Here is a 27,637-nt window from a genome sequence, read left to right on the forward strand (position 1 = left end):
CTTCCCATCCATCATCCATGCATGTCAGTAGTGGTGTCTAAATCATACCTCCAAGAATTCCATGCCCTCAGTCCCCTTGCCTACACTGACCTCACCTAAAGTAGTACTTTACTAGGTGAACTGTACTGTCTGTTTCATTCTTATGCTACTGAGTGCCCATTTCGGCAACAACTGAAGTGGCCTTTTAAAAAAAGATTAGATTTTTTTCAGTTTTATTTTGTTTTTTGTATGAGTTTCCCCAGGGACTTTGTTAGGCTTCTTTTTTGGTGGCATAAATCACTGTTATAATGTAAGTACGTGACTTAAATACTAAAACTACTTTGTTTTGTGGCGCAGGATGTCAATTAGAAATGATACAGGTATTATCAGTTCTGGAATTGGTTCCTGACAGTATCATTAACATTTTCATCTCATTGAGTACATGTTATAGACATGGTATTATTTCAGTGATTAAATACAATCAATGCTCAGTAAGATTACAGACTAAGTCCATGGAATAATTGTGTTTTTTTTTAAAGTTTGTGCAAAAAGCAACATTTCATGTTTAATATGCGAAGTGTTACAGATGTAAAATTGAGAAATATTGTATGATCTTTACATTATAAAATAAACACTTTGAAAGGCTGTCACAGAGTGGGTTTAACTTATATTTTTGAGTATTCTTAGAAAAATATTTTGCTTCCTTTTATGAACAAAAATATCTGGGAAGAAAACAGCAATTTTTGTAGCTTTTATGGGAAGGTAAGAAGTCTTAAGGTCAAAACTAGATTTTTATTTATCTTAAATATACCTTTCTTCCTACCAACTAGTAAGTGTATTGGAACAAAATTTTATTTTCTAAACAAAGACTTAGGTAACCAAATTGATCTTCATGAACTAGCACCTTAAGGAAGGGACCATTCAGGTTTTACCTTTATGATTTGGCACTTGTACAAAATAGCCCATTAAATACTGTATTTTCTAGGAGCTTCCACAGAGCTTGGGGGACCTTCCTGTTCCCTAATCTCCATGTAACCCACTTAGAATCTCCATTTTATAATGTTACGGGAGGATTAATATACCATTCTGTTCTTAGTAATGGATAGCAACAGAATATTGCCAGATTCGCAGGCTCTTGAGACCAGATGTGATGCCTAGTTCATTTATATTATTTAAGTTGTACAGGATACCAATTTACTGAAAACTATTTTTTTATTGACTTATTTAGATAAATTTCTGAAACATATAAGGGAGAAGTAGAAATATTTTCTTTTTGGTTTTTCTTTGATCATATCCCTTGACAATGTACTTGCTGAAGCTTATACTTTTTTTCTCTTCTGACCACAGTTACTCCACTGTGTGCCTTAAAACACTGGTATTTTTTTTTTTTTTTTTTTTTTTTTTTGCGGTACGCGGGCCTCTCACTGTTGTGGCCTCTCCCATTGCGGAGCACAGGCTCCGGACGTGCAGGCTCAGCGGCCATGGCTCACGGGCCCAGCCGCTCCGTGGCATGTGGGATCTTCCCGGATCGGGGCACGAACCCGTGTCCCCTGCATCAGCAGGCGGACTCTCAACCACTGCGCTACCAGGGGAGCCCAGAACGCTGGTATTTTGAAAGCTTTTTCATCTTAATTCCGTTATTAGTTTTTTTGTTTTTGTTTTTGCCCAGTATTAAGTCCTTAAATCTCTACTCTTCTAATATACTTGTTTTCTTTCTTTCCTATACCCCCGTCCTTCCCCAAAGCCAGAATTTAAGGCATTTTAAATACTTGATATTCTTAGTATCTTGTTAAAATGTCAGTTTTCTAATACTACTCTATGAAGTTGATAATGTTAGGTAATTATGGTATCTGAATGCGTGCACATACCAGGAGCCAATATGTTTAGTTAAAATTTTATTCTTAATATTAAAGATATATTATTTAAAAATTAAAGATACATTATTTAAAAATTTTAACCATATTAGTATTATGTGTTTGTATGGTATATTTTACAGTTGAGGAACAAGTATTATTTAAGTGTAGCTTCCAAAAGCTTCATCTAGCAATGATAATAGTAAGAAGGTTCAAACAAAGCATGGGTTACTGTAGAAGCTTTCTGATAAATACATGTAAATCTCTTTGGCCTCTTAAACGTTTTTCTTCAATTAAAAAGTCTGCATTTTCTTTTTTATTTAAACCTTCAACTTGTAGGAAGTATTACATTAATCTGATAACTATTATTCATTGGCCATCTGGCTCTGAGGCATTATTCTTATAACAAAACAAATTTAATTCAATTAAGTTATTTTTCCATTTTTTGAAGGTCAGTTTCAGAGCTTGCACGCTTTTTCTTTGTTATATTTATTTCAGAATATTCTGTTCCTTCATCTAGGTGTTTAAGGTTAGCTAGAGAATTCTGTTCTGCTATTTGTATTTTTGGTTCTTTAATATAGTTAATACTTTAATTTAAAAATCAAGAGCTCTAATGATATTTGAAAATGTATTTTCATTATTGTAACAGTGTATCTATATAATATCCATTTAAAAATATTCCCAGATTTAGCACAAATTGGTCACTATACTTTTTACTAAATCTCTTCAGAAAAGAACTGATTTATAATGTTTAAATTCTAAAAATTTTCTTAATGTTTTAGGATGAATAGAGGTTTTTGCTTTTTTTAATAAGTCTCATTTGACCTGTAAAATAAAAATTGAATGAGTTAAATTATAATTCAGAGATTGCATGCACTATTAAACAACAGTATAACATAACTAAAGGTTTCTTTCATGGAGACCTTCAGTGGAAATGCTAGAAACTGTCCATGTGTTTGTAACGCTAGAGCTGATGATTTTCCTTAGGTAAGAAAATGTTTTATTCTACCATTTTGGTGCTAGATGAAGAACTTTCCCTATTTGTAACTTACAGCTTACCAGCCCTACAACAGAATGGAGCCCCAGACAGCCAGGAGAGGATGCAGTGGTGTCTTTTGCTGATGTTGGATGGGTAGCCAAAGAAGAAGGAGAATGTTCAACAAGACGAAGGTTAGTCTGGATGGCTATCAGAGCTGAGATGCGGTATTTAGTATTTTAAGATGATACATTTACAGTATTTCCTTTTATTAGCCTAATTTGATCTCTAGTAACCCAGTTCTTTTTTTTTTCTGAGTGGTCATCTTTTCTGTTCCATTTTAAACACTCAGCTGGTATTTGTAAAGTTCTTAGAGACCTGTAACTGTGTCCTAGTCCTTAAGAATTACAGAATTCCTTGCCCTCCGGAAGTTTACATTCTAAAATGAGAAATCTGAAAGACCTATCATAAATACGTTTAGATAAGTAAGTAATTCTAATGGTCTTATTGAGGCAGAGGAATCACCGTGGATCATATTAGGAAATTTGTATAGTCAAGATAGGTTTTTTTTAATAGATCTTCATTGGAGTATAATTGCTTCACAATACTGTGTTATTAGTTTCTGTTGTACAGCAAAGTGAATCAGCCATATGCATACATACATCCCCATATCCCCTCCCTCTTGAGCCTCCCTCCCACCCTCCCTATCCCACCCCTCCAGGTCATCACAGAGCACCGAGCTGATCTCTCTGTGCTATGCGGCTGCTTCCCACTAGCTAACTATTTTACATTCGGTAGTATATATATGTTGATGCTACTCTCACTTTGCCCCAGCTTCCCCTTTCCCACTCCGTGTCCTCAAGTCCATTCTCTACATCTACGTCTTTATTCCTGCCCTGCCACTAGGTTCATCAGTACCCTTTTTTTTTCTTAGATTCCATATATGTGTTAGCATACGGCATTTGTTTTTCCCTTTCTGACTTACTTCACTCTGTATGACAGACTCTAGGTCCATCCACCTCACTACAAATAACTCTGTTTCGTTTCTTTTTATGGCTCAGTAATATTCCATTGTATATATGTGCCACATCTTCTTTATCCATTCATCTGTCGATGGACATTTAGGTTGGTTTCATGTCCTGGCTTCAGGATGAGTTTTGATTCAAAGGAGACAGTATGCAAGAGTTACAGAAGTGCTTTCATTTATTTGATAGAGCCTGAGTAAATTATTGACTACTCTTCAATCTAATAAACACCTATTCAGCTTATTCAACTCTTCTTATTAGGCATCAAGGATACATAGATAAAATAAGACACAGTCCCAGCTTTCCAGGAATACTTGGAAATACTTGCTAGAGGAGATTACAAAACTAAATAAGAGTGATACTGGAAAGACTACTAAGTGAATACAGAAGGCCACTGGGATGAGAGGTTCAGCAAGGCTTCTCAGGGGGGTGGATGATAGAGCTGAGTGCTGAGGGGCAGTAGGAGCCACTCAACTAGGAAGGCTGTATTCCAGGTAAAATGAATGTGATTAAAAGTACTAATCAGGAGGCCACATGGCATGTTCAGGAAACTCCAAATGGCTCCATGAGGCTAGAGAGTGGCAGGGAACGGTAAGCTGTAGGAGAAGAATATGGAAAGTAGGTCGAGATTTAAAGATCATACATGTTAGGCTAAGAAGTTTACACTTTTTCCTGAAAGCACTGTAGAGTGGTGGAAGAAATTTAAGCATCATAGTAATAATATCAAATTTGTATTTTAGTTAAATTTCCTTGTAAACAGTGTAAAGAATAGAAGGGAGCCAAGTCAGGAAATAGGCTAAATAAGAGATGATAAGAGTGTGACTAAATTAAGAAACCGACAGAAGGCATGAAGAAAAAGGACAAAATCAAGGGATACTCAGAAGAATGTTAAACTTTTTTAAGAAACTTTTTGGGTATTGGGGTTGAGAAAGGAAGAGTCTAGAATAACCCCCAGGTTTTTGGCTAGGATATGAGAATGGTGGAACAATTAATAAGAATATAGGAAAACAGATTTCTTTCTGGAGGGTGGGAGTAAGAGGTAGTCCAATATGGAATATGCTGTGTTTGAGCTTCCTGTGGGACGTTGACATTGCTCTAGAGACAGTTTATGTAGCTAGATATTGATAAAGAATGCTTGCACTTCAACATGTGGATAGAATGGCTGGTACCCAGAGTACTCAAGGAGCATATATAAGACATGAAGAGCATTTGTATCCTGGATAAAGCTGGCATTTGGGAGTAAATCAGGAGAAAAAAAAGAAAGAGAAAGAAGGGACTCCCCTGCCTGCCAGAAGTAGCTCAAGAGGCGGAAGGAGAACCATCAGAGAGTGTTGTCATGGAAGCAGAGGTAGGAGATCTTCAGGGAAGTAGAGTAAACTTCCATCAGTGTCAGATACTTAGAGGCTAGGTAAACCAAAAACCTAGCAAGTTTCCATTTTGTTTTGCATTTGAAAGATTATCATTGACTTTAGCTAGAGAGTAATTTCATTTGAGTGGTATTAGCTGAATAAAATAAGAATTAAGTAATCCAAGAGCAAAAAAGGAATTTGATTTGAATGACAAGTAGGAGTGAGGACATAGCAGTAGATGAACAGACCAGATTATTGCAGGATTAGCAGGTAAAGAGCCTTTTTTTTTTTTTAAGTCTTTATTGAATTTGTTGCAATACTGCTACTGTTTTATGTTTTGGTTTTTTGGCCGCAAGGCATGTGGGATCCTAGCTCCCTGACCAAGGATCGAACCCGCAACCCCTGCATTGGAAAAAAATATGGAATGCTTCACGAATTTGCGTGTCATCCTTGCGCAGGGGCCATGCTAATCTTCTCTGTATCGTTCCAATTTTAGTATATGAGCTGCCGAAGCGAGCACAGCCTTTATTTATTTTTTTTCTTTCGATACGCGGGCCTCTCACTGTTGTGGCCTCTCCCGTTGCGGAGCACAGGCTCCGGACGCGCAGGCTTGGTGGCCGTGGGTCACGGACCTAGTCGCTTCGCGGCATGTGGGATCTTCCCGGACCGGGGTACAAACCCGTGTCCCCTGCATCTGCAGGCGGACTCTCAACCACTGCGCCATCAGGGAAGCCCTAGCCTTTCTTTTTTAAGATGTTTATTTTATTTTTTTGATTAAACTTCTTGAGATAATTGTAGATTCTTCACATGCAGTTACAAGAAAGAATACAGAAGCATTTCCTGTACCCTTTACCCAGTTTTCTCCAGTGGTAACATCCTGCAAAACATGGTACACTATCACACCTAGGATATTGACACTGGTTAAGTCAAGATGCAGAACATTTCCATACTACAGGAACCCCTCCTGTGGCCCTGTTATGGCCACACCCACTTCACTTCCATCTCTAACCCCTCCTTAATGGCAATCACTTATCTGTTCTCCATTTTCACAATTTTGTCATTTCAAGATAGTTATATAAATTGAATCATACAATATACAACCTTTTGGGACTGGCTTTTTTCACTAAGCATAATCTCTAGTGATTCATCCAGATTGCTGTGTGTATCAGCAGTTCCTTCCCTTTTAGTACTGAGTAGTATTCCTTGGTATGGATGGACCACATGTTTAACCATGCACCAGTTGATGGACATCTGGATTGATTCCAGTTCTTGGCTTTTATAGGTAAAGTTAATGTAAACGTGTACAGGATTTTGAGCCAGCATAAGTTTTCATTTCTCTGGAATAAATGCCCATGAGGGCAATTGTTGGTTTATATGAGTCATAAGGTAGTTGCATGTTTAGTTTTAAAAAACTGACACACTATTTTCCAGAATGGCTGCATTATTTTACATTCCCACCAGCAGTGTATGGCTAATCCAGCTTCTCTGCTTCCTCACCAGCATTTGATGATGTTACTTTTTTCCTTTTTTTTTTTTGGCCATTCTAATAGGTGTGTATTGTACATCTCATTTTAATTTGTGTTTCCTTATTGGCTAATAATGTTGAACATCGTTTCATATGTTTGCCATCTTCATATGCTTTTGAATAAAATGTCTCTTCACGTCTTTTGCCCATTTTCTAATTTGGTTTTCTTTTGCGAGTTCTTTATATATGCTAGGTATGAGTCATTTTTCAGAGGTGTGGGTTTGTAAACATTTTCTCCCAAATGTAGGGCAAATAGGACAAGTTAAATCTTATCTTTTCATCTATTTAACAGGGTCTTTCACAGAGCAAAAGTTTTATATTTTAATTCATTTGTTTTTCCCTTTTACGGATCATGCTTTTGGTGTCAGTGTAAGAACTCTGTGCCTATGTTAGATCCTTTGGATTTTTCTCCTGTTTTTGTTTTTTTCAAGTTTATAGGTTTATGTTTTACAATTAACTTTCTGATTGTTTGTCTGGTTTTGGTGTCAGAGTAATACTAGCTTCAAAAAATGAAGCTATCTATTTTCTGAAGAGATTGTATAGAACTGGTGTTAATTCTTTAAACATTTAGGAGAATTATCCAGTGAACCATCCGGACCTGTTGATTTCTTTTTGATGAGATTTATTTATTTGTCTGTCTATCTATCTATTTATACATACAGAAAGGCATTTTATTTTAAACATAGCAGTGTGTACCTGTCAATCCCAAACTCCCAGTCTATCCCTTCCTCCCACCCTTCACCACTGATAACTGTAAGTTCATTCTCTAAGTCTGTGAGTCTGTTTCTGTTTTATAAGTTCATTTTAGATTCCGCATATAAGCGATATCATATGATATTAAGTGAAGTAAGCCAGACAGAGAAAGACAAATATCATATCTGTCTCTGTCTGAGTTACTTCACTTAGTATGATAATCTCCAGGTCCATCCATGTTGCTGCAAATGGCATTACTTTATTCTTTTTATGGTTGAGTAATATTCCATTGTGCATATGTACCACATCTTCTTTATCCATTCATCTGTCGATGGACATTTAGGTTGCTTCCATGTCTTGGCTATTGTAAACAGTGCCTGCAGTGAACACTGGGGTGCGTGTATGTTTTTCTCTGGTTATATGCCCAGGAGTGGGATTGCTGGATCTTATGGTAGCTCTATTTTTAGTTTTTTTAAGGAACCTCCATACTGTTCTCTATACTGGCTGTACCAATTTACATTTCCACCAACAGTGTAGGAGGGTTCCCTTTTCTCCACACCCTCTCCAGCATTTATTGTTTGCAGATTTTTTGATTGAGGGCCATTCTCACTGGAGTGAGGTGATATCTTACTGTAGTTTTGATTTGCCTTTCTCTAATAATTAGTGATGTTGAGCATCTTTTCATGTGCTTCTTGGCCATCTGTATGTCTTCTTTGGAGAAATGTCTTCTTAGGTCTTCTGCCCATTTTTTGATTGGGTTGGGTGTTTTTTTTGTATTTTGAGCTACATGAGCTGCTTGTATACTTTGGATACTACTCCCTTTCTGGTTGCTTCGTTTGCAAATATTTTCTCCCATTGTGTGGGTTGTCTTTTTGTTTTGTTTATGGTTTCCTTTGCTGTACAAACACTTTTGAGTTTAATTAGGTTCCATTTGTTTATTTCTGTTTTTATTTCTGTTACTCTGGGAGACTGATTGAAAAAGATATTGCTGTGCAATTTATGTCAAAGGGTGTTGTGCCTATGTTTTCCTCTAAGAGTTTTATAGTGTCTGGCTTTACATTTAGGCCTTTAATCCATTTTGAGTTTATTTTTGTGTAGGGTGTGAAAGAATGTTCTAATTTCATTTTTTTACATTTAACTATCTGGTTTTCCCAGTACCATTTATTGAAGAGACTTTTCTCCGTTGTATAGTCTTGCCTCCTTTGTCATAGATTAATTGGCCATAGGTGGAATTGAGTTTTGGCGTGTTTTTAAAATTATGAGTTCAAGTTCCTTAATAGTTATATGACTGTCTTACGAATTTCATATTGGAAGAGATGTAGTAGTTTTGTATTTTTCAATTAATTGGTCCATTTCATCTAACTGGTTAGATTTATATGTATAGAATTGTTTGTAGTATTTCCTTATTATGCTTTTGATAGCTACGTGGTCTATAATAATATATCCCGTTTCATTCCTGATGTTAGTAATTTATGCCTTCTCTTTTTTAAATATTTGTCAATTTTATTAATCTTTTCAAAGAACAAGCTTTCTCTTTCATTGATTTTTCTTTTTTTTCTTTTTTTGGTTTTCAATTTTATTGATTTCTGCTCCTATTATTTTCTTCCTTCTGCTTACTTTTGAGTTTATTTTGCTCTTTTTCTAGGTTCTTTGGGTGAGAGTTGATATTATTAATTTGAGACTTTCTCTTTATTTTGAATTTTATTTTATTTATATTTTATACAGCAGGTTCTTATTAGTTATCCATTTTATACATATTAGTGTATATATGTCAATCCCAATCTCCCAATTCATCACACCACCACCCCAGTCTCTTATTGAAGAGACTTTCCTCCATTGTATATCCTTGCCTCCTTTGTCATAGATTAGTTGACCATAGGTGTGTGGGTTTATCTCTGGGCTTTCTATCCTGTGCCATTGATCTGTATTTCTGTTTTTGTGCCAGTACCATATTCTCTTGATCACTGTAGCTTTGTAGTATAGTCTGATGTCAGGGAGTCTGATTCCTCCAGCTCCCGTTTTTTTCCCTCAAGACCGCTTTGGCTATTTGGGGTCTTTTATGTCTCCATACACATTTTAAGATTTTTTGTTGTAGTTCTGTAAAAATATGCCATTGGTAATTTGATAGGGATTGCATTGAATCTGTAGATTGCTTTGGGTAGTATCATCATTTTTGCAATGTTGATTCTTCCAATCCAAGAAAATGTTATATCTCTCTATCTGTATCATCTTTAATTTCTTTCATCAGTGTCTTATAGTTTTCTGCATACAGGTCTTTCGTCTCCCTAGGTAGGTTTATTCCTAGGCATTTTATTCTTTTTGTTGCAGTGGTAAATGGGAGTGTTTTCCCTTAATTTCTCTTTCAGGTTTTTCATCATTAGTGTATAGGAATGCAAGAGATTTCTGTGCATTAATTTTGTATCCTGCAACTTTACCACATTCATTCATTAGCTCTAGTAGTTTTCTGGTGGCATCGTTAGGATTCTCTATGTATAGTATCATGTCATCTGCAAACAGTGACAGTTTTACTTTTCTGATTTGGATTCCTTTTATTTCTTTTTCTTCTCTGATTGCTGTGGCTAGGACTTCCAAAACAATGTTGAATAATAGTGGTGAGAGTGGACATCCTTGTCTTATTCCTGATCTTAGAAGAAATGCTTTCAGTTTTTCACCATTGAGAATGATGTTTGCTGTTGTACATGGCCTTTATTATGTTGAGGTAGGTTCCCTCTGCCCACTTTCTGGAGACTTTTTATCATAAATGGGTATTGAATTTTGTCAGAAGCTTTTTCTGCATTGAGATGGTCATATGGTTTTTATTCTTCAATTTGTTAATATGGTGTATCACATTGATTGATTTGCATGTATTGAAGAATCCTTGCATCCCTGGGATAAATCCCACTTGATCATGGTGTATGATCCTTTTAATGTGTTGTTGGATTCTGTTTGCTAGTATTTTGTTGAGGATTTTTGCATCTATATTCATCCGTGATATTGGTCTGTAATTTTCTTTTTTTGTAGTATCTTTGTCTGGTTTTGGTATCAGGGTGATGGTGGCCTCATAGAATGAGTTTGGGAGTATTCCTTCCTCTGCAATTTTTTGGAAGAGTTTGAGAAGGATGGGTGTTAGCTCTCTAAATGTTTGAGAGAATTCACCTGTGAAGCAATCTGGTCCTGGGCTTTTGTTTGTTGGAAGATTTTTAATCACAGTTTCAATTTCATTACTTGTGATTTGTCTGTTCATATTTTCTGTTTCTTCTTGGTTCAGTCTTGGAAGGTTATACCTTTCTAAGAATTTGTCCATTTCTTCCAGGTTGTCCTTTTTATTGGCATAGAGTTGCTTGTAGTCGTCTCTTAGGATGCTTTGTATTTCTGCTGTGTCTGTTGTAACTTCTCCTTTTTCATTCCTAATTTTATTGATTTGAGTCCTCTCCCTCCTTTTCTTGATGAGTCTGGCTAATGGTTTATCAATTTTGTTTATCTTCTCAAAGAACCAGCTTTTAGTTTTATTGATCTTTGCTATTGTTTTCTTTGTTTCTATTTCATTTATTTCTGCTCTCATCTTTATGATTTCTTTCCTTCTGCTAACTTTGGGTTTTGTTTGTTCTTCTTTCTCTATTTCCTTTACGTGTAAGGTTAGGTTGTTTGAGTTTTTTCTTGTTTCTTGAAGTAAGCTTGTATTGCTATAAACTTCCCTCTTAGAACTGCTTTTGCTGCGTCCCATAGGTTTTGGATTGTCGTGTTTTCATTATCATTTGTCTCTAGGTATTTTTTGATTTCCTCTTTGATTTCTTCAGTGATCTCTTGGTTTTTTAGTAACATATTGTTTACCCTCCATGTGTTTGTGTTTTTTTACATTTTTTCCCCTGTAACTGATTTCTAATCTCATAGCGTTGTGGTCAGAAAAGATGCTTGATATGATTTCAGTTTTCTTAAATTTACTGAGGCTTGATTTGTGACGCAAGATGTGATCTATCCTGGGGAATATTCCATGCGCACTTGAGGAGAAAGTGTAATCTGCTGTTTTTGGATGGAATGTCCTATAAATATCAATTAAATCTATCTGGTCTATTGTGTCATTTAAAGCTTGTGTTTGCTTATTAATTTTCTGTTTGGATCATGTGTCCTTTGGTGTAAGTGAGGTGTTAAAGTCCCCCACTTTTATGGTGTTACTGTCCATTTCCTCTTTTATAGCTGTTGGCAGTTGCCTCATGTATTGAGGTGCTCCTATGTTGGGTGCATATATACTTATAATTGTTATATCTTCTTCTTGGATTGATTCCTTAATCATTACGTAGTGTCCTTCCTTGTCTCTTGTAACATTCTTTATTTTAAAGTTTACTTTATCTGATATGAGTTTTGCTACTCCAGCTTTTGATTTCCATTTGCATGGCATATCTTTTTCCATCCCCTCACTTTCTGTCTGTATCTCCGTAGGTCTGAAGTGTGTCTCCTGTAGACAGCATATATATGGGTCTTGTTTTTGTATCCATTCAGTGAGCCTGTGTCTTTTGGTTGAGCATTTAATCCAATCATGTTTAAGGTAATTATCGGTATGTATGTTCCTATTACCATTTTCTTAATTGTTTTGGGTTTGTTTTTGTAGGGCCTTTTCTCTTGTGTTCCACTTAGAGAAGTTTCTTTAGCATTTGTTGTAGAGCTGGTTTGGTGGTGCTGAATTCTCTTAGCTTTTGCTTGTCTGTAAAGCTTTTGATTTCTCCCTCGAATCTGAATGAGATCCTTGCCAGGTAGAGTAATCTTGGTTGTAGGTTCTTCCCTTTCATCACTTTAAGTATATCATGCCACTCCCTTCTGGTTTGTAGTTTCTGCTGAGAAATCAGCTCTTAACCTTATGGGAGTTCCCTTGTATGTTATTTGTCGTTTTTCCCTTGCTGCTTTCAATACTTTGTCTTTATATTTTTGCCAATTTGATTATGTGTCTCGGTGTGTTTCTCCTTGGGTTTCTCCTGTATGGGACTCTGCGCTTCCTGGACATGGATGGCTATTTTCTTTCCCATGTTAGGGAAGTTTTCAACTATAACCTCTTCAAATATTTCTCGGGTCACTTCTCTATCCCTTCTCCTTCTGGGACCCCTATAATGCGAATGTTGTTGAGTTTAATGTTGTCCCAGAGGTCTCTAAGGCTGTCTTCATTTCTTTTCATTCTTTTTTCTTTATTCTGTCCCACAGCAGTGAATTCCACCATTGTCTTCCAGGTCGCTTATCCGTTCTTCTGCCTCAGTTATTCTGCTGTTGATTCCTTCTAGTGTGTTTTTCATTTCAGTTACTGTATTGTTCATCTCTGTTTGTTTGTTCTTTGATTCTTCTAGGTCTTTGTTAAACATTTCTTGCATCTTCTCGATCTTTGCCTCCATTCTTTTCCCGAGGTCCTGGATCATCTTCACTATCATTATTCTGAATTCTTTTTCTGGAAGGTTGCCTATCTCCACTTCATTTAGCTGTTTTTCCGGGGTTTTATATTGTTCCCTCATCTGGTACATAGCCCTCTGCCTTTTCATCTTGTCTATCGTTCTGTGAATGTGGTTTTTGTTCCACAGGCTGCAGGATTGTAGTTCTTCTTGCTTCTGCTGTCTGCCCTCTGGAGGATGAGGCTATCTAAGAGGCTTGTGCAAGTTTTCTGTAGAGCTGGCTGTTGCTCTGGTGGGCAGAGCTCAGTAAAAGTTTAATCCGCTTGTCTGCTGATGGGGTGGGGCTGGGTTCCCTCCCTGTTGGTTGTTTGGCCTGAGGCAATTCAACACTGGAGTCTACCCGGGCTCTTTGGTGGGGCCAGTGGCAGACTCTGGGAGGGCTCAAGCCAAGGAGTACTTCCCAGAACTTCCGCTGCCAGTGTCCTTGTTCTCATGGCGAGACACAGCCACCCCCAACCTCTTCAGGAGACCCTCCAACAGTAGCAGGTAGGTCTGGTTCAGTCTCCCCTGGGGTCACTGCTCCTTCCCCTGGGTCCTGATGCGCACACTACTTGGTGTGTGCTCCCTGAGTGGAGCCTGTTTCCCCCAGTCCTCTTGAAGTCCTGTAATCAAATCCTGCTAGCCTTCAAAGTCTGATTCTCTAGGAATTCCTTCTCCCGTTGCCGGACCCCCAGGTTGGGAAGCCTGACGTGGGGCTCAGAACCTTCACTACAGTGGGTGGACATCTGTGGTATAAGTGTTCTCCAGTTTGTGAGTCACCCACCCAGCAGTTATGGGATTTGATTTTATTGTGATTGTGCCCCACCCCCTCCCCTCTCATTGTGGCTTCTCCTTTGTCTTTGGATGTGGGGTATCTTTTCTGGTGAGTTCCAGAGTCTTCCTGTCGACAACCTTCCTGTCTATGATTGTTCAGCAGTTAGTTGTGATTCCGGTGCTCTTGGAAGTGGGAGTGAGAGCGTGTCCTTCTACTCCACCTTCCTGAACCAAATCCTCTTTTTCTGATGTAAGCATTTAGTGCTGTAAATTTCCTTCTCAACATTGCTTTTAGCTGCATCCCACAAGTTTTGATATATTTATTTTAATTCAGTTCATTGTATTTTTAAATTTCTCTTGAGAAAATTTCTTTTAACTGTTGAAGTTAGAAGTTTGTTGTTTGGTTTCAAAATATTTGGAAATTTTGCTATTATTTTTTGGTTGTTGAGTTCTAGTTTGATTCTTTTGTGGTCAGAGGACATAAACTGTACAGTTGATCCTTGAATAACACAGGTTTGGACTGTGTGTTCCCACTTATATGCAGATTTTTTTCTGTAGTAAGTACTGTAGTCCTACACAATTTGAGGTTGGTTGAATCTGCAGGTGCAGAACTGTGGATACTGAGGAACTGTAGATATAGAGGGCGGACTATGATTTATATGCAGATTTTGGACCACGGGGAGGGTTGGAGCCCCTAACCCCTGTGTTGTTGTTGAAGGGTGTATTTCCATTTTTTAAAAAAAATTTTTTGAGGTTTTTTTTGGGTTTTTTTTTTGCGGTACGCGGGCCTCACTGTTGTGGCCTCTCCCGTTGTGGAGCACAGGCTCCGGACACGCAGGCTCAGCGGCCATGGCTCACAGGCCCAGCTGCTCCACGGCATGTGGGATCTTCCCGGACCGGGGCACGAACCTGTGTCCCCTGCATCGGCAGGCGGACTCTCAACCACTGTGCCACCAGGGAAGCCTTGTTGAGGTTTTTTTAATGGCCCAAGGATATGGGCCATTTTGGTTTATGTTCTATGGGTATTAGAAAAGAATGTGTACTCTTGTTGTTAGTGGAATGTCCTATAAATGTTAAATAGAAGTTGTTGGTTGATGGTATTGCTAAATTCTTCTGTATCATTCTTGATTTTCTATCCTAACAGTTGTTGAAAAGGGGGTGTTGAAGTCTCCCACTGTATTTGTGGATTTGTGTATTTTTCCTTTCTTTTCTGTCAGCTCTTTTCATTTTTTGGAGGTCTCTTGTTTGGTGCATACATATTTAGGCTTGCTGTGTCTTTTATCTTTTTACTGTAATATAATGTCCCTTTCTGTCCCTGATAATTTTGTTTGCTCTTAAGTCTACTTTATTTAATATTAATGTAGTCAGAACTGTTTGGTTGTTTTTTGGTTAATGTTTGCATAATATATCTTTTTCTATTCTTTTACTTTCATCCTGCTGTTGGTATTTGCCTTATATTTTGAGATGCTTTTTTGTTGGATCCATATATATTTACAATTGTTATATCTTCTTGGATTGATCCCTTGATTATTATGTAGTGTCCTTCTTTGTCTCTTGTGACAGACTTTATGTTAAAGTCTATTTTGTCTAATAAGAGTATTTCTATTGCAGCTTTCTTTTGATTTCCATTTGCGTGGAATATCTTTTTCTGTCCCCTCACTTTTAGTCCATATGTGTCCCTAGGTCTGAAGTGCGTCTCTTGTAGACAGTATATTATACGGGGCTTGTTTTTGTATCCATTCAGCCAGTCTGTGTCTTTTGGTTGGAGCATTTAATCCATTTACATTTAAGGTAATTACTGATACATATGTTCTTATTGTCATTTTGTTAATTGTTTTGGATTTGGTTTTGTAGGTCTTTTTTCTTCACTTCTATTTTTTTGTTTTCTTGTGATTTGATGACTATCTTCAGTGTTATGTTTGGATTCCTTTCTTTTTTGTGTGTATATCTATTGTAGATTTTTGGTTTGTGGTTACTATGAGGGTTTGGTATAGCAAAACCTCATAGTATGTGTATACAAGACTGTTTTAAGTTCCTGCTCTCTTATTTCAAATGCATTACCAATATCCTGCATTTGTACTCTCCTCAAGATTACTAGCTTTGATATCAGATTTGTGTGTGGATGATTTCCTACCTTTATTGTATTTTTGTCTTTACTGGTGAGCTTTCCCATTCGTAATTTTCTTGTTTGTAGTTGTGGCTTTTTCTTTTCCACCTAGGGAAGTTCCTTTAGCATTTGTTGTAAAAGTGGTTTGGTGGTGCTGAATTCTGTTAGCTTTTGCTTGTCTGTAAAGCTTTTGATTTCTCTGTCGAATCTGAACAGGATCCTTGCTGGGTAGAGTATTCTTGGTTGTAGGTTTTTCCCTTTCATCACTTTAAATATATTGTGCCACTTCCTTCTGGCCTGCAGGGTTTCTGCTGAAAAATCAGCTGATAACCTTATGGGGATTCCCTTGTATGTTATTTGTTGCCTTTCCCTTGTTGCTTTTAATATTAATATTTTCTCTGTGTCTTCAATTTTTGTCAGTTTGAATAATTTGTGTCTTGGTGTGTTCCTCCTTGGGTTTATCCTGTATGGGACTCTCTGTGCTTCCTGGACTTGGGTGACTGTTTCCTGTTCCACATTAGGGAAGTTTTCAGCTTTATCTCTTCAAATATTTTCTTAGGCCGTTTCTCTCTCTCTTCTTCTGGGACCTCTATAATGTGAATGTTGGTGTGTTTCATGTTGTCCCAGAGGTCTCTTAAACTGTCCTCATTTCTTTTCATTCTTTTTTCTTTATTCTGCTCTGCAGCAGTGATTTCTACCATTCTGTCTTCCAGCTCACTTATATGTTCTTCTCCCTCATTTATTCTGCTATTGATTTCTTCTAGTGTATTTGTGATTTCAGTTATTGTTCAATTGTTTGTTTGTTCTTTACATCTTCTAGCTCTTTGTTAAGCATTTCTTGTATCTTCTGAGTCCGTGCCTCCATTCTTTTTCCGAGATCTTGGATCATCTTTACTATCATTACTCTGAATTCTTTTCCAGGTAGATTGCCTATCTGCACTTACCTTAGTTGTTCTTCTGGGGTTTTATCTTGTTCCTTTGTCTGGAACATATTCCTCTGCTGTCTCATTTTGTCAGTCTTTCTGTGTTTGCAGTCTCTGTTCTGCAGGCTGCAGGATAGTAGTTCCTCTTGCGTCTGGTGTCTGCCTCCTGGTGGGTGAGGCTGGTCTAGAGGCTTGTGCAGGCTTCCTGGCTGGAAGGACTGGTGCCTGCCCACTGGTGGGTTTGTCCCTCTCGTGGGTAGGGCCATGTCAAGGGGCGTGTTTAGATGTGGCTGTGGGCTCAGAAAGACTTAGGCAGCCTGTCTGCTGATGCGTGTGGTGTGTTTTCACCCTGTTGGTCGTTTGGTGTGAGGTGTCCCAGCACTGAAGCCTACAGGCTGTTGGATGGCCCAGGACTTGGTGTCAAAATGGCAGCCTCCAGGAGAGCTCACGCTAATGAGTACTCCCTGGTACCTCTGTCACCAGTGTCCTCGTCCCCACAGTGACCTACAGCCCTCCTCACCTCCCCAGGAGACCCTCTAAGACCAGCAGGTAGGTCTGGCCCAGGCTCCTCTGAAGTCACTGCTTTTTCCTTGGTTCTAGTGCACACAAGACCTTGTGTGTGCCCTCCAAGAGTAGGAGGCCGTCTTGTCTCCTCGCCTGTCTGGGGCCCACAGCGTGGTCGCAGTCACTGTCGTGCTGTAATGTGGCCTCGTTGTTTGGCCACAGACTGGCCTGCCTTCGACGCCCATCAGGCTGGAACGAAGCCCTGCCATTAGTTTTTTAAAGTACTTTTTCAGCCTTGCCGTTTTACTCCTCTCCTTCTGGGACCCTGATGCCACAATTATTAGATCTTCTGTTGTAGCCACACAGGTCACCGAGACTCTGCTCATGTTTTCCCCTAGTTGGTTCATTTTTTGTTTTCCAGATTGGATAATTTCTGTTGTTCTGTCTCTGAGTTCACTGATTCTTCCCTCTGTCTTCTCCATTCTGCTTTTGTTCCTATCCGTTGTGTTATTTCAGTTATTTTACTTTTTGGTTCTAAAAGTTTTATTTGGTTCCCCACCCCCACCCCCTTTTTTTTTTTTTTTTGGCTGAGACTATTATTTTCATTTGTTTCAAGAGTGCTGCTAAATGCTCATTGAAGCCTTTTTATTGTAGCTGCTTTAAAATCTGTCAGATAATTCAAACATCTCTTGTCATCTCAGAGTTGGCATCTACTGATTGTCGTTTTCCATTCAGTTTGTGTTCTTTTTGGGTCTTGGCATGAAGAGTGATTTTACTGAAATCTAGATATTTTGAGTATCTGAGACTTTGGATCTTGTTTCAGCTTTTTCTTTTAGCTGGCTTTCACTAACAGCAAGGGAGGAGTGTGTGCCATCTTGTTACTACCAGGTGCGAGCAGAGTCCAGGTTTCCCACTCGGCCTCCAGTCACCCCCAGGGCAGTGCTCCATTTTACTGCTGGGCATATTACTGCTGGGTGGTGGTGGGTGCCCCAACTCCCCACGAGGCCTCCTGGGGCACCATCCTAGCAGATAGGGGAGGCTGCTTCATTGATGCTGGATGGGGTGTAATTCTGCCCCCACACCCCACCCCAGATTGTCTCCACTGTCTTAAAGGGAGGTGAGTAAGTCCCTGCTTTCTCTGACACCATCTTGTAGGGTTTGAGGCATCTCATTACAGCCTAGAAAGGAGGGAAGTTAGCCTTGGTGGAGGTGGGGCCGCAGCATTTTCTGTGATGTTGGCTGGAGTAGAGCAGTTATTTTATATGTTATCTATTGTGGGAGGCTGCCCCTTTCTTGGTCCTTTGGCTAAGAGAGCAGGCTTTTGTTGAGACTTTTTCCCCTGCATCCATTGGCATTTCTGGGTTACCTGTTACTCCAGCGCCCAGTCTGGGATATATGAGGTAAAAGGAAACTCAAGGAACTCACTCCTAGGCTGAGGTTTTTTTTTTTTTTTTTCTCTTGGATCCCAAGGTCCAACTCAGTCTGCCTTCTCTCTGCCTGTTTTATTTTTTTTTGGACTTCTTTTTCTTGGTTTTTTTTTTTTTAACTTTATTTTTCTGCTGTATTGTCTTTCTTTAAAAAATTAATTATTTTTTGGCTGCGTTGGGTCTTCATTGCTGTGCGTGGGCTTTCTCTAGTTGCAGCAAGCAGGGGCTACTCTTTGTTGCAGTGCACGGGCTTCTCACTGCAGTGGCTTCTCTTGTTGTGGAGCATGGGCTCTAGGCATGCAGCCTCAGTAGTTGTGGCGCACGGGCTTAGTTGCTCTGTGGCGTGTGGGATCTTCCCAGACCAGGGCACGAACCCATGTCCCCTGCATTGGCAGGTGGATTCTTAATCACTGCACCAGCAGGGAAGCCCCTGCATTGGGTCTTTGTTGCTACATGCAGGCTTTCTCTAGTTGCAGCAAGTGGGGGCTACTCTTCATTGGGGTGCATGGGCTGCTCATTGTGGTGGCTTCTCTTGTTGCAGAGCATGGGCTCTAGGTGTGTGAGCTTCAGTAGTTGTGGCACATGGGCCCTACAGCATGCAGGCTTCAGTAGTTGTGGCATGTGGGCTCGGTAGTTGTGGCTCACGGGCTCTAGAGCGCAGGCTCAGTAGTTGTGGTGCACGGGCTCAGTAGTTGTGGCATGTGGGCTTAGTTGCCCCGCGGCATGTGGGATCTTCCCAGACCAGGGATTGAACCCGTGTCCCCTGCATTGGCAGGCGGATTCTTAACCACCGCACCACCAGGTAAGTCCGCAAGTCTTCTTACATTTGTTTTATATATGATGTCCAGAGATTATAGTTGTAGTTAGGAGGAAGAATAGTGAAAAGTTCATCTGCTCCATCTTCCTAGAAAAGTCTCTAAAGGGCTTTTAACACAAATGTCATGTTTGTACTTGATATGACATTATGGGGTAGCTATTATGGGGATTGTGATTATAGAGTAATTGAGTTGGCATAATGGATTTGGATGATGGATTTTGTCTATGATGTTGAAAGTAATTGGCTAAAGGATCTTTGAAAAGGTGCCTGGAAGCATTCTAGGTAAAGATAATCGGAACCTGAACAAAGTGAGAAGGAAACAGGAGACCCAGCTGGATTTGCGCAATGCTCTGGAGGAGGAAGTCGACAGACAGGTGGGAAGTGGCCCCAGAGTTCCAAGGTTAATGACACGGCCCATGTGACTAGAGAGATTGGGCAGACTTTTTATTTTGCTGTGTGGTGCTGTATCACCTTTTGCATCAGTTGTGATTAACTGTGGATGTGTATAATAAATCTAGATGGCTGGGAAAGGTATTCTGTGTTATGTTCCTGTGGCTGATATCCTGATAAACAAGCTGACACATCTGAGTCTCACCATCTTCCTAAGGACGGGAGCTTTGAGGAAGCTCTATTTGGTCAGTTTCACATACCAGATAAAGTGTGTTTTGTACAGATTGATGAGATAGCAGATTTACCACATCATGTATTTTAATCAGTAGGACAAAATAGAAGGATGAGAGCTGATGGAATTTTACTTTGTCTTGACAATTATTTAATACTAGTACTCTTACCAGGCAGCTTGAGTCTTTTTTCATCTGTCATTTCGATATTAACTGCATTTCCATGGCAATTTTTTATAGCTTAAACTTGTAACTTAACTCATAACTGTAACTTAAATCTTAAAAACATAATATGAAGTGGAGTACTTTCAAGATATATGTATTGCCATTTGAGTGTTTCCCTGCCTGTCACATTTATATTTATATGAAAGCCAAAGCTATTCAATATATTTGTTTCTTATTTCTCCCTTGAAATTTGTTGATGGCATTTCTGTAACTGTTGGTTACAATGTTACGGTATTATCTCTCTGGGAAAGTGGCATACACATGAGTCCTTAATTGGTTATTGTACAATTGATTTTTTTTTTTCAAATACACTGAACTTCAGTTTTCTCATCTCTAAATTGGAAGCACCAATACCTACTTTGAGAGGAGAATTTTGAAAGATAACATGAGAAAACTTATAGCACAGTGCCATGCACAAGTAAGTCCTCATTTTGTTTTCTGTTCTGTACACGTTTTTATTTCCCTTTGAATTAACAGAATTGCCCCAGGATTGGAAAGAAATCTTCATTTTTATAAGAAGCATTGAGATCCTTTGAAAGAATCAATATAACTGGGAGTCTTGTCTCAGATAATTAACTTGTTCTCTTTCATAATAGTAGCCTATGGAGAATGTGTAGTCTTTGGACATAGACACAGCATAACATTTGCACTATGTGTGATGAAATTAAAGACTATAATCTATGTGGCTTCTAGCAGACATCATAGGCATTGTCATCAAGTTTTGTGTTTATTTTAAAATAAATTTATTTATTTTAAAATAAATTTATTTATTTTTGGCTGTGTTGGGTCTTCGTTGCTGCACGCGGGCTTTCTCTAGTTGTGTCAAGTGGGGGCTGCTCTTCGTTCTGGTGTGTGGGCTTCTCACTGCGGTGGCTTCTCTTGTTGTGGAGCATGGGCTCTAGGCCCACGTGTTTCAGTAGTTGTGGCTCGTGGCTCTAGAGTGCAGACTCAGTAGTTGTGGTGCACTGGCTTAGTTGCTCCACGGCATGTGAGATCTTCCCAGACCAGGGCTCAAACCCGTGTCCCCTGCATTGGCAGCTGGATTCTTAACCACTGTGCCACCAGGGAAGCCCCTGTCATCAAGTTTTTGATTGCTTTTGGAGTAGAATATTTTTAAAAAATTTTATTTTTTTAATTGATGTATAGTTGATTTACAGTGTGTTAATTTCTGCTGTATAGCGAAGTGATTCAGTTATACATACATTCTTTTTTACATTCTTTTCCATTATGGTTTGTCCCAGGATATTGAATATAGTTCCCTGTGCTATACCGTAGGACCTTGTTGTTTATCCATTCTATATATACCAGTTTGTATCTGCTAACCCCAAATTCCCACTCCATCCCTTCCTCACCCCCTCTCCCCCTTGGCAACCACAAGTCTGTTCTCTTGTGAGTCTGTTTCTGTTTCATAGATAGTTCATTTGTGTCATATTTTAGAGTCCATGTATAAGTGATGTCATATGTTGTCTTTCTCTTTCTGACATCACTTAGTATGATAACCTCTAGGTCCACCCATTTTGCTGCAAATGGCATTATTTCATTCTTTTTTTATGGCTGAGTAGTATTCCATTGTATATATATACCACATCTTTTTTATCCATTCATCTGTTGATGGGCATTTAGGCTGTTTCCATGTCTTGACTATCGTGAATAGTGCTGCTATGAACATCGGGGTGCGTATATCTTTTTGAATTAGAGTTTTCTCTGGATATATGCCCAGGAGTGGCATTGCTGGATCATGTGTCAGCTCTATTTTTAGTTTTTTAAGGAACCTCCATACTGTTTTACGTAGTGGCTGCACCAATTTACATTCCCACCAACAGTGTAGGAGGATCCCCTTTTCTCCACACCCTCTCCAGCATTTATTTATGTATGTATGTATTTATTTATTTTTGGCCATGTTGGGTGTTAGCTGCAGCACGTGGGCTTCTCTCTAGTTGTGGTGTGCAGGCTCCAGGGAGCATGGGCTATGTAGTTTGCGGCACACAGGCTCTCCCATTGAGGTGCACAAGCTCAGTAGTTGTGGCGCATGGGCTTAGTTGCCCTGCAGCATGTGGGATCTTAGTTCCCTGACCAGGAATCAAACCCACGTCCCCTGCATTGGAAGGTGGATTCTTTACCACTGGACCACCAGGGAAGTCCCTCCAGCATTTGTTATTTGTAGACCTTTTAATGATGGCCATTCTGACTGATGTGAGGTGGTATCTCATTGTAGTTTTGATTCGCATTTCTTTAATAATAAGGGATGTTGAACATCTTTCCATGTGCCTGTTGACCCATCTGTATGTCGTCTTTGGAGAAATGTCTATTTAGGTCTTCTGCCCATTTTTCATTTGGGTTGTGTTTTTGTTGTTGAGTTTTATGAGCTGTTCGTATATTTTGGAAATTAAACCCTTCTCGGTCCCATCATTTGCACATATTTTCTCCCTGGAGTAGAACATTATTTAAGGAATATTGAAATGTTTCAAGTTTAACTCCACTTTGTTCATTCTTTATTAATATGTTAATTTCTAACTGTATCTAATTCTTAGTGCCCACGTACATATCAAACTGAGTATGTATTAAATAAAAATTTACAAGTTCATAGGATTTGAAAGTATTTGAGGTAGCCCTTTTTCTTATACCAGAATGTTTGTAATCTAATGAATTAAGATGAATGTATTTACAAAAATCTGATATAAGAATAGTGAATAAAGTGAGACTGAAGGCTTTGACTAAAGATATCAAGTGTAAAATGAAATGTGCTGATTTTTAAGGAGTGTCAGGGAAGAACCCCAACCTCACAGAGGATGACAGTGAGTAACAAGACTCCAAAGGAAATGACTCAGCAAGCAAGCAGGCTGGCTGGCCACAGCGCCATAGGTGCAAGTGTACACCAGGAGACACAAAGGATCAGGGCAAGACGGTTTCCTACTCACAGCACAGCAAACAGCAGGTGTTATTCATTCCCATTTTAATCTTAAGTATTTGACACTAGACATTAACTAATAATGCACATCAGTACAGTACTGCATTCAAGGAAGAAATGTCATTGCCACTAAATATCACTTATAGGAAGATCCAGCTTTTTTTTTTTTTTTTGCGGTACACGGGCCTCTCACTGTTGTGGCCTCTCCCGTTGCGGAGCACAGGCTCCGGACGCGCAGGCTCAGTGGCTATGGCTCACGGGCCCAGCTGCTCCGCGGCATGCGGGATCCTCACGGACCGGGGCATGAACCTGCGTCCCCTGCATCGGCAGGCGGACTGTCAACCACTGCGCCACCAGGGAAGCCCAAGATCCAGCTTTTAAAATACAAAACAAGAGACTTGTGTTGAACAGAATCTAGAATAGGCGATGAATCCCACTAGTCATCTGGGTCTGCAGCCTCATGACAGTCCTGACTGTTCCCCACTATAGTCCTTTCATGGATTACTTCCCTCAGAATAATTTCCCTAGTCCAGTTGTCTTTATCTAGCTGTTTGCTCACTTTGAAAAATATTGTTAGCTTTCTACCCAACTTTGTGCTTTCAGGGAACCACATTACGAGTTGTCCTCCCCTCTCCGCACCCTATTGACAGTAACATGTATTTCTGTACCTTTCTAAGCTATTCTCTCAACTAGAACAGTGAGGGAGACTCAATAAAAGTCATCCGGGGAATACCACCTTTCATAGGGCACTGGGCTCATTTAAAAGAATCTCAGATTTTGAGTTTTCATTAACTGTGAGGTAAGGGGAAAGGACCCAAGAGGTACATTGTATTTAATTGAGGATTTTCTTTAAAATAGTCAGTGGAGCTTAAAAAGCCCTTCGTGTCTGTGTATGTTGTACTTCAGAGTGGCCGCCCTTGATACTAACATTGAAAAGGTAAGCGAGCCAGACACTTCGTGTGGATGGTACTCTGAAGGGGAGCCTGCACCCTTGTGCCACAGGCACTTCAGAGCCAAATCAAACAAAAAGGGTAGAAGTCTCGCCAGCACAAGTCAGTATGCAGACCGTATTTTTTTTAAACATCTTTATTGGAGTATAATTGCTTTACAATGGTGTGTTAGTTTCTGCTTTATAACAAAGTGAATCAGCTATACGTATACATATATCCCCATATCCCCTCCCTCTTGTGTCTCCCTCCCACCCTCCCTATCCGACCCCTCTAGGTGGTCACAAACCACCGAGCTGATCTCCCGGTGCTATGTGGCTGCTTCCCACTAGCTATCTGTTTTACATTTGGTAGTGTACATATGTCCATGCCACTCTCTCACTTCATCCCAGCTTACCCTTCCCCCTCCCCGTATCCTCAAGTCCATTCTCTAGTAGGTCTGCGGCAGACAGTATTTTTAAGAAATGATCATACTTTGGCTGTTTGTCTTCTGCTTTTGGGACATCCGTACTTGACGCCTCTTTTGTTCTTTTTGTTTTTATATTTGTTTACTTAAAATTTCTCTGAATTATACACAGATTTAGTGGAAAAGAGCATTTCTTAGTTTGGATTACTTTTGCCTCTATATTCTAGCTCTTTAATAGCCTTGTATTCTGAAGGATGGCAAAACAGATTGGTTCTGAGAACGAGTTATTTGTAGACTGCCTTATAAAACAGATGTCTGTGGGAAAAGGGTGTGTGTGTGTTTATAGTTTTAAAGGAAGGGACATGTATGAGAATTTTCATAAAACCTAAGCTTTTCCATATATAAGAATATTACAGAGCAACTCTTTTTCTTTATTTTTTTGCCTTTGGTTCTCAAGCTTCTGTAAATGTCAAATCTTTCTGTGTCTTTGAGAATGCATGATCATTTCAAGATTATTTTCCTTTTCCAGCTTCTAAAAATCCACATTTAAACTTCCACATTTCCTATAATTTGTTTGAACCCATAGCTGTTAACCCATAGCAGGGAAATGCAGAATCTATACCAAAGTTATAAAAATAGTACAGACATATAAAATATAGATGATCTGACACTGTCACTTAAATCGTTTTGCTAAAGGTCCTAAACTTTTTTCCTCTTACCCTGGCACACTGGTTTTCAAGATTAATGAGTGCTTATCCCTTAATTCTCAGTAGATGCAAAAACAAAAGGATAGAATTCATCTGGAGGAGTTATGGGGAGAGGTAGAAGCTTAATTCTTATTTTTCTTAAACAGTGTAGTTTGCTGTTAAGTATTGGTTAATTTCCTCTTACAATGTATTTTGGCTGGAAGATATCTTAAAGAAAGGAAGCTGTTCAAACATGCCTTGTAGTTGATCTCTTAATCCAAATCGCCCTATTATCTCGTTCCAGTTCTGGGTATCGAAGTGTAAATGTTCATGGGATTAGACGATTGGCTTACTTGAGTGATGACATTTTAAAACAAACGTAAAAGCATATAATACTTTTGGATCCTGTGATCTGGAAGGGTATACTCACTACTAAAGTGACTACGAGTTCTTGAAAAAAGTTATTATAATATCATTTTTTTGTTTAGTAGCACTAAAGATTCTGGCATTCAGAATTTATCTTTAGGGCTTCCCTGGTGGCGCAGTGGTTGAGAGTCCGCCTGCCGATGCAGGGGACACGGGTTCATGACCCGGTCCGGGAAGATCCCACATGCCACGGAGCGGCTGGGCCCGTGAGCCATGGCCGCTGAGCCTGCGCCTCCGGAGCCTGTGCTCCGCAACGGGAGAGGCCACAGTGGTGAGAAGCCCGTGTACCGCAAAAAAATAAATAAAATTTATCTTTATTTGCTGTTATAATATATAGTTTATGAAACCTCTGCACTCATACATAATATGAAAACAAACCATCATCCTTGCTTATGTTCCCAATAAAATATTCATTCTCTTAGGTAAGTTCAGATAAACAAAGCAAAATCCAACTTTCATGGAAAATGGGAGACGGTAGGGGGTAGAGGTGCGTCTTTACCTCCAGGCTCTCGTGCTTCTCTGCTCAGCTGCACTTCCATCCAGTTGTCACCCTCCAGGTGCTCCACCCGGCTGCCTGTGGCAGGGCGCCTGTCCCCTGTCCTGAGAAAACTCTGCTTCTGATCCATCCCCTGCTCGAGACCCGCCATCTACGTTCCTACTAGTAGTCTTCCTCCTTTCTCCACTGTTGTTTCGAACAAGTGTGATACTTTAATTGTACATTTATTTGAGATTTCTGTATTTTACCCAGATCTTTCCTCAGGACTAGAATTCTGTCTCTGCCAGTATCTACCAGTGGTTTCTTTAGTTCTTTCAAAACGTAATATTTTTAAAATAGTATTTTAAAACACTATTTTAAAAGTAGTGTTTTAATATGTTTTATTAGACAGTTGTCAAGAATATAGTTGAGGAACCATATTAAATATTTGACATTATACTGATTAAATAACTCTATGTAAATATCCCCCCCCAAAAAAACTTCATTCAGTAGACTAATTTCTGTCTTCTTGTAATTTAATGTGTTTATCATATAGAGACTTAACAAAATTATTTGACCTACCCTATGAAAGGTAAGTAGAAATCAAAATTCAGTGTTATATTAACAAAAAGCCATAGTGATTTAAAAAAAATTTAATGTCTTATTAAAATTACTTTCTTTATTGCAGGTTGATTAGAGCACATGCTCTAATCTGAACTTATATAACATATAATCTTTCAAAGAACATATTAATGTATTTAATCAGAGCATTGGTATTGTTTCTTATAAAAGTTTTTACCTTTGTTTAATCGTCATGTACTTTTTTTAGACATTTCATCACCTGTTTCTTCCCCGTGTGGGGTAAGAAAGGAAATGGTAATTAAAGCTTTGCAAGCCCAATATATTTCCCTACCCCACAGATATTCTAAATTAAATAAAGTGAATGAGGTTAGTATTATTAAAGTTGGTTGCTAGCTAGGTAATAACGAGGACATTTATTCTCCAAATATTTTTGTTTAATAATTAATACTACAGGTAAAAAACAATTTGCAAGCAGCCTCTGTGTATGACAGTTTAATTAACAGGGCATAATCAAAATTAGATATGAAGAAAAACAACTGAATTCAGTGCAAAATACCGAAAGCTAAAGGTCCAAGAATTCATTCATTCAGACACTAGGTAGAATGAATTATCATAGCTCTCAAGCAAAACTAAAATAGCAGTGTTCAGTTAAAGGAAAACTGAAATACAGTATAATGTTGGTGAATGTTATAAGTCAGTCTGAGTTTGACTACATCAAATAGAAGCCCAAAATAATGGTGATGGAAATTTTTCTCAAGTCAAAAACATCCAGAGTGGATAGTCTGAAGCTGACAGTGGCTCCACTGTGTCCTCAGGGACCAGCCAGGCTCTTTGCCATCCTTAGCTTTGGCTTTACTGTCAAGGTTAGCTTCTGTCCTTCAGCGACTCTCAAGGCTCTCAGAAGCAGGAAAAGTGGGTAGGGCTAGAGATGAAAGGACTTTCTTTCTTGTAGAGTTGAGTCATTGCCCTCTAAGCAGCCTTCTGAAGTGGCTCACCATCTTG

General features: G+C 39.0%; 1 protein-coding gene and 1 non-coding gene across 4 annotated transcripts in view; one reads left to right on the forward strand and one right to left on the reverse strand.

Moving 5' to 3' along the window:
* The window catches only part of MTFR1 (mitochondrial fission regulator 1), a 67,429-nt gene that overhangs the window by 26,696 nt on the left and 13,096 nt on the right, over positions 1-27,637 (forward strand). For all 3 annotated transcript variants that reach the window (XM_049700448.1, XM_012534885.3, XM_049700447.1), the window contains exon 4: positions 2,887-3,002. In XM_049700448.1, coding sequence (XP_049556405.1) covers positions 2,887-3,002 — 116 coding nt within the window. The remainder of the gene's footprint in view (positions 1-2,886; positions 3,003-27,637) is intronic.
* On the reverse strand, positions 5,596-5,702 carry LOC117203357 (U6 spliceosomal RNA). Its single transcript, XR_004486088.1, has one exon. It is a non-coding gene; the product is annotated as a U6 spliceosomal RNA (small nuclear RNA).

The sequence above is a fragment of the Orcinus orca genome, chromosome 17 (assembly GCF_937001465.1).
Source record: "Orcinus orca chromosome 17, mOrcOrc1.1, whole genome shotgun sequence".
In the NCBI taxonomy this organism is placed as follows: Eukaryota; Metazoa; Chordata; class Mammalia; order Artiodactyla; family Delphinidae; genus Orcinus; species Orcinus orca.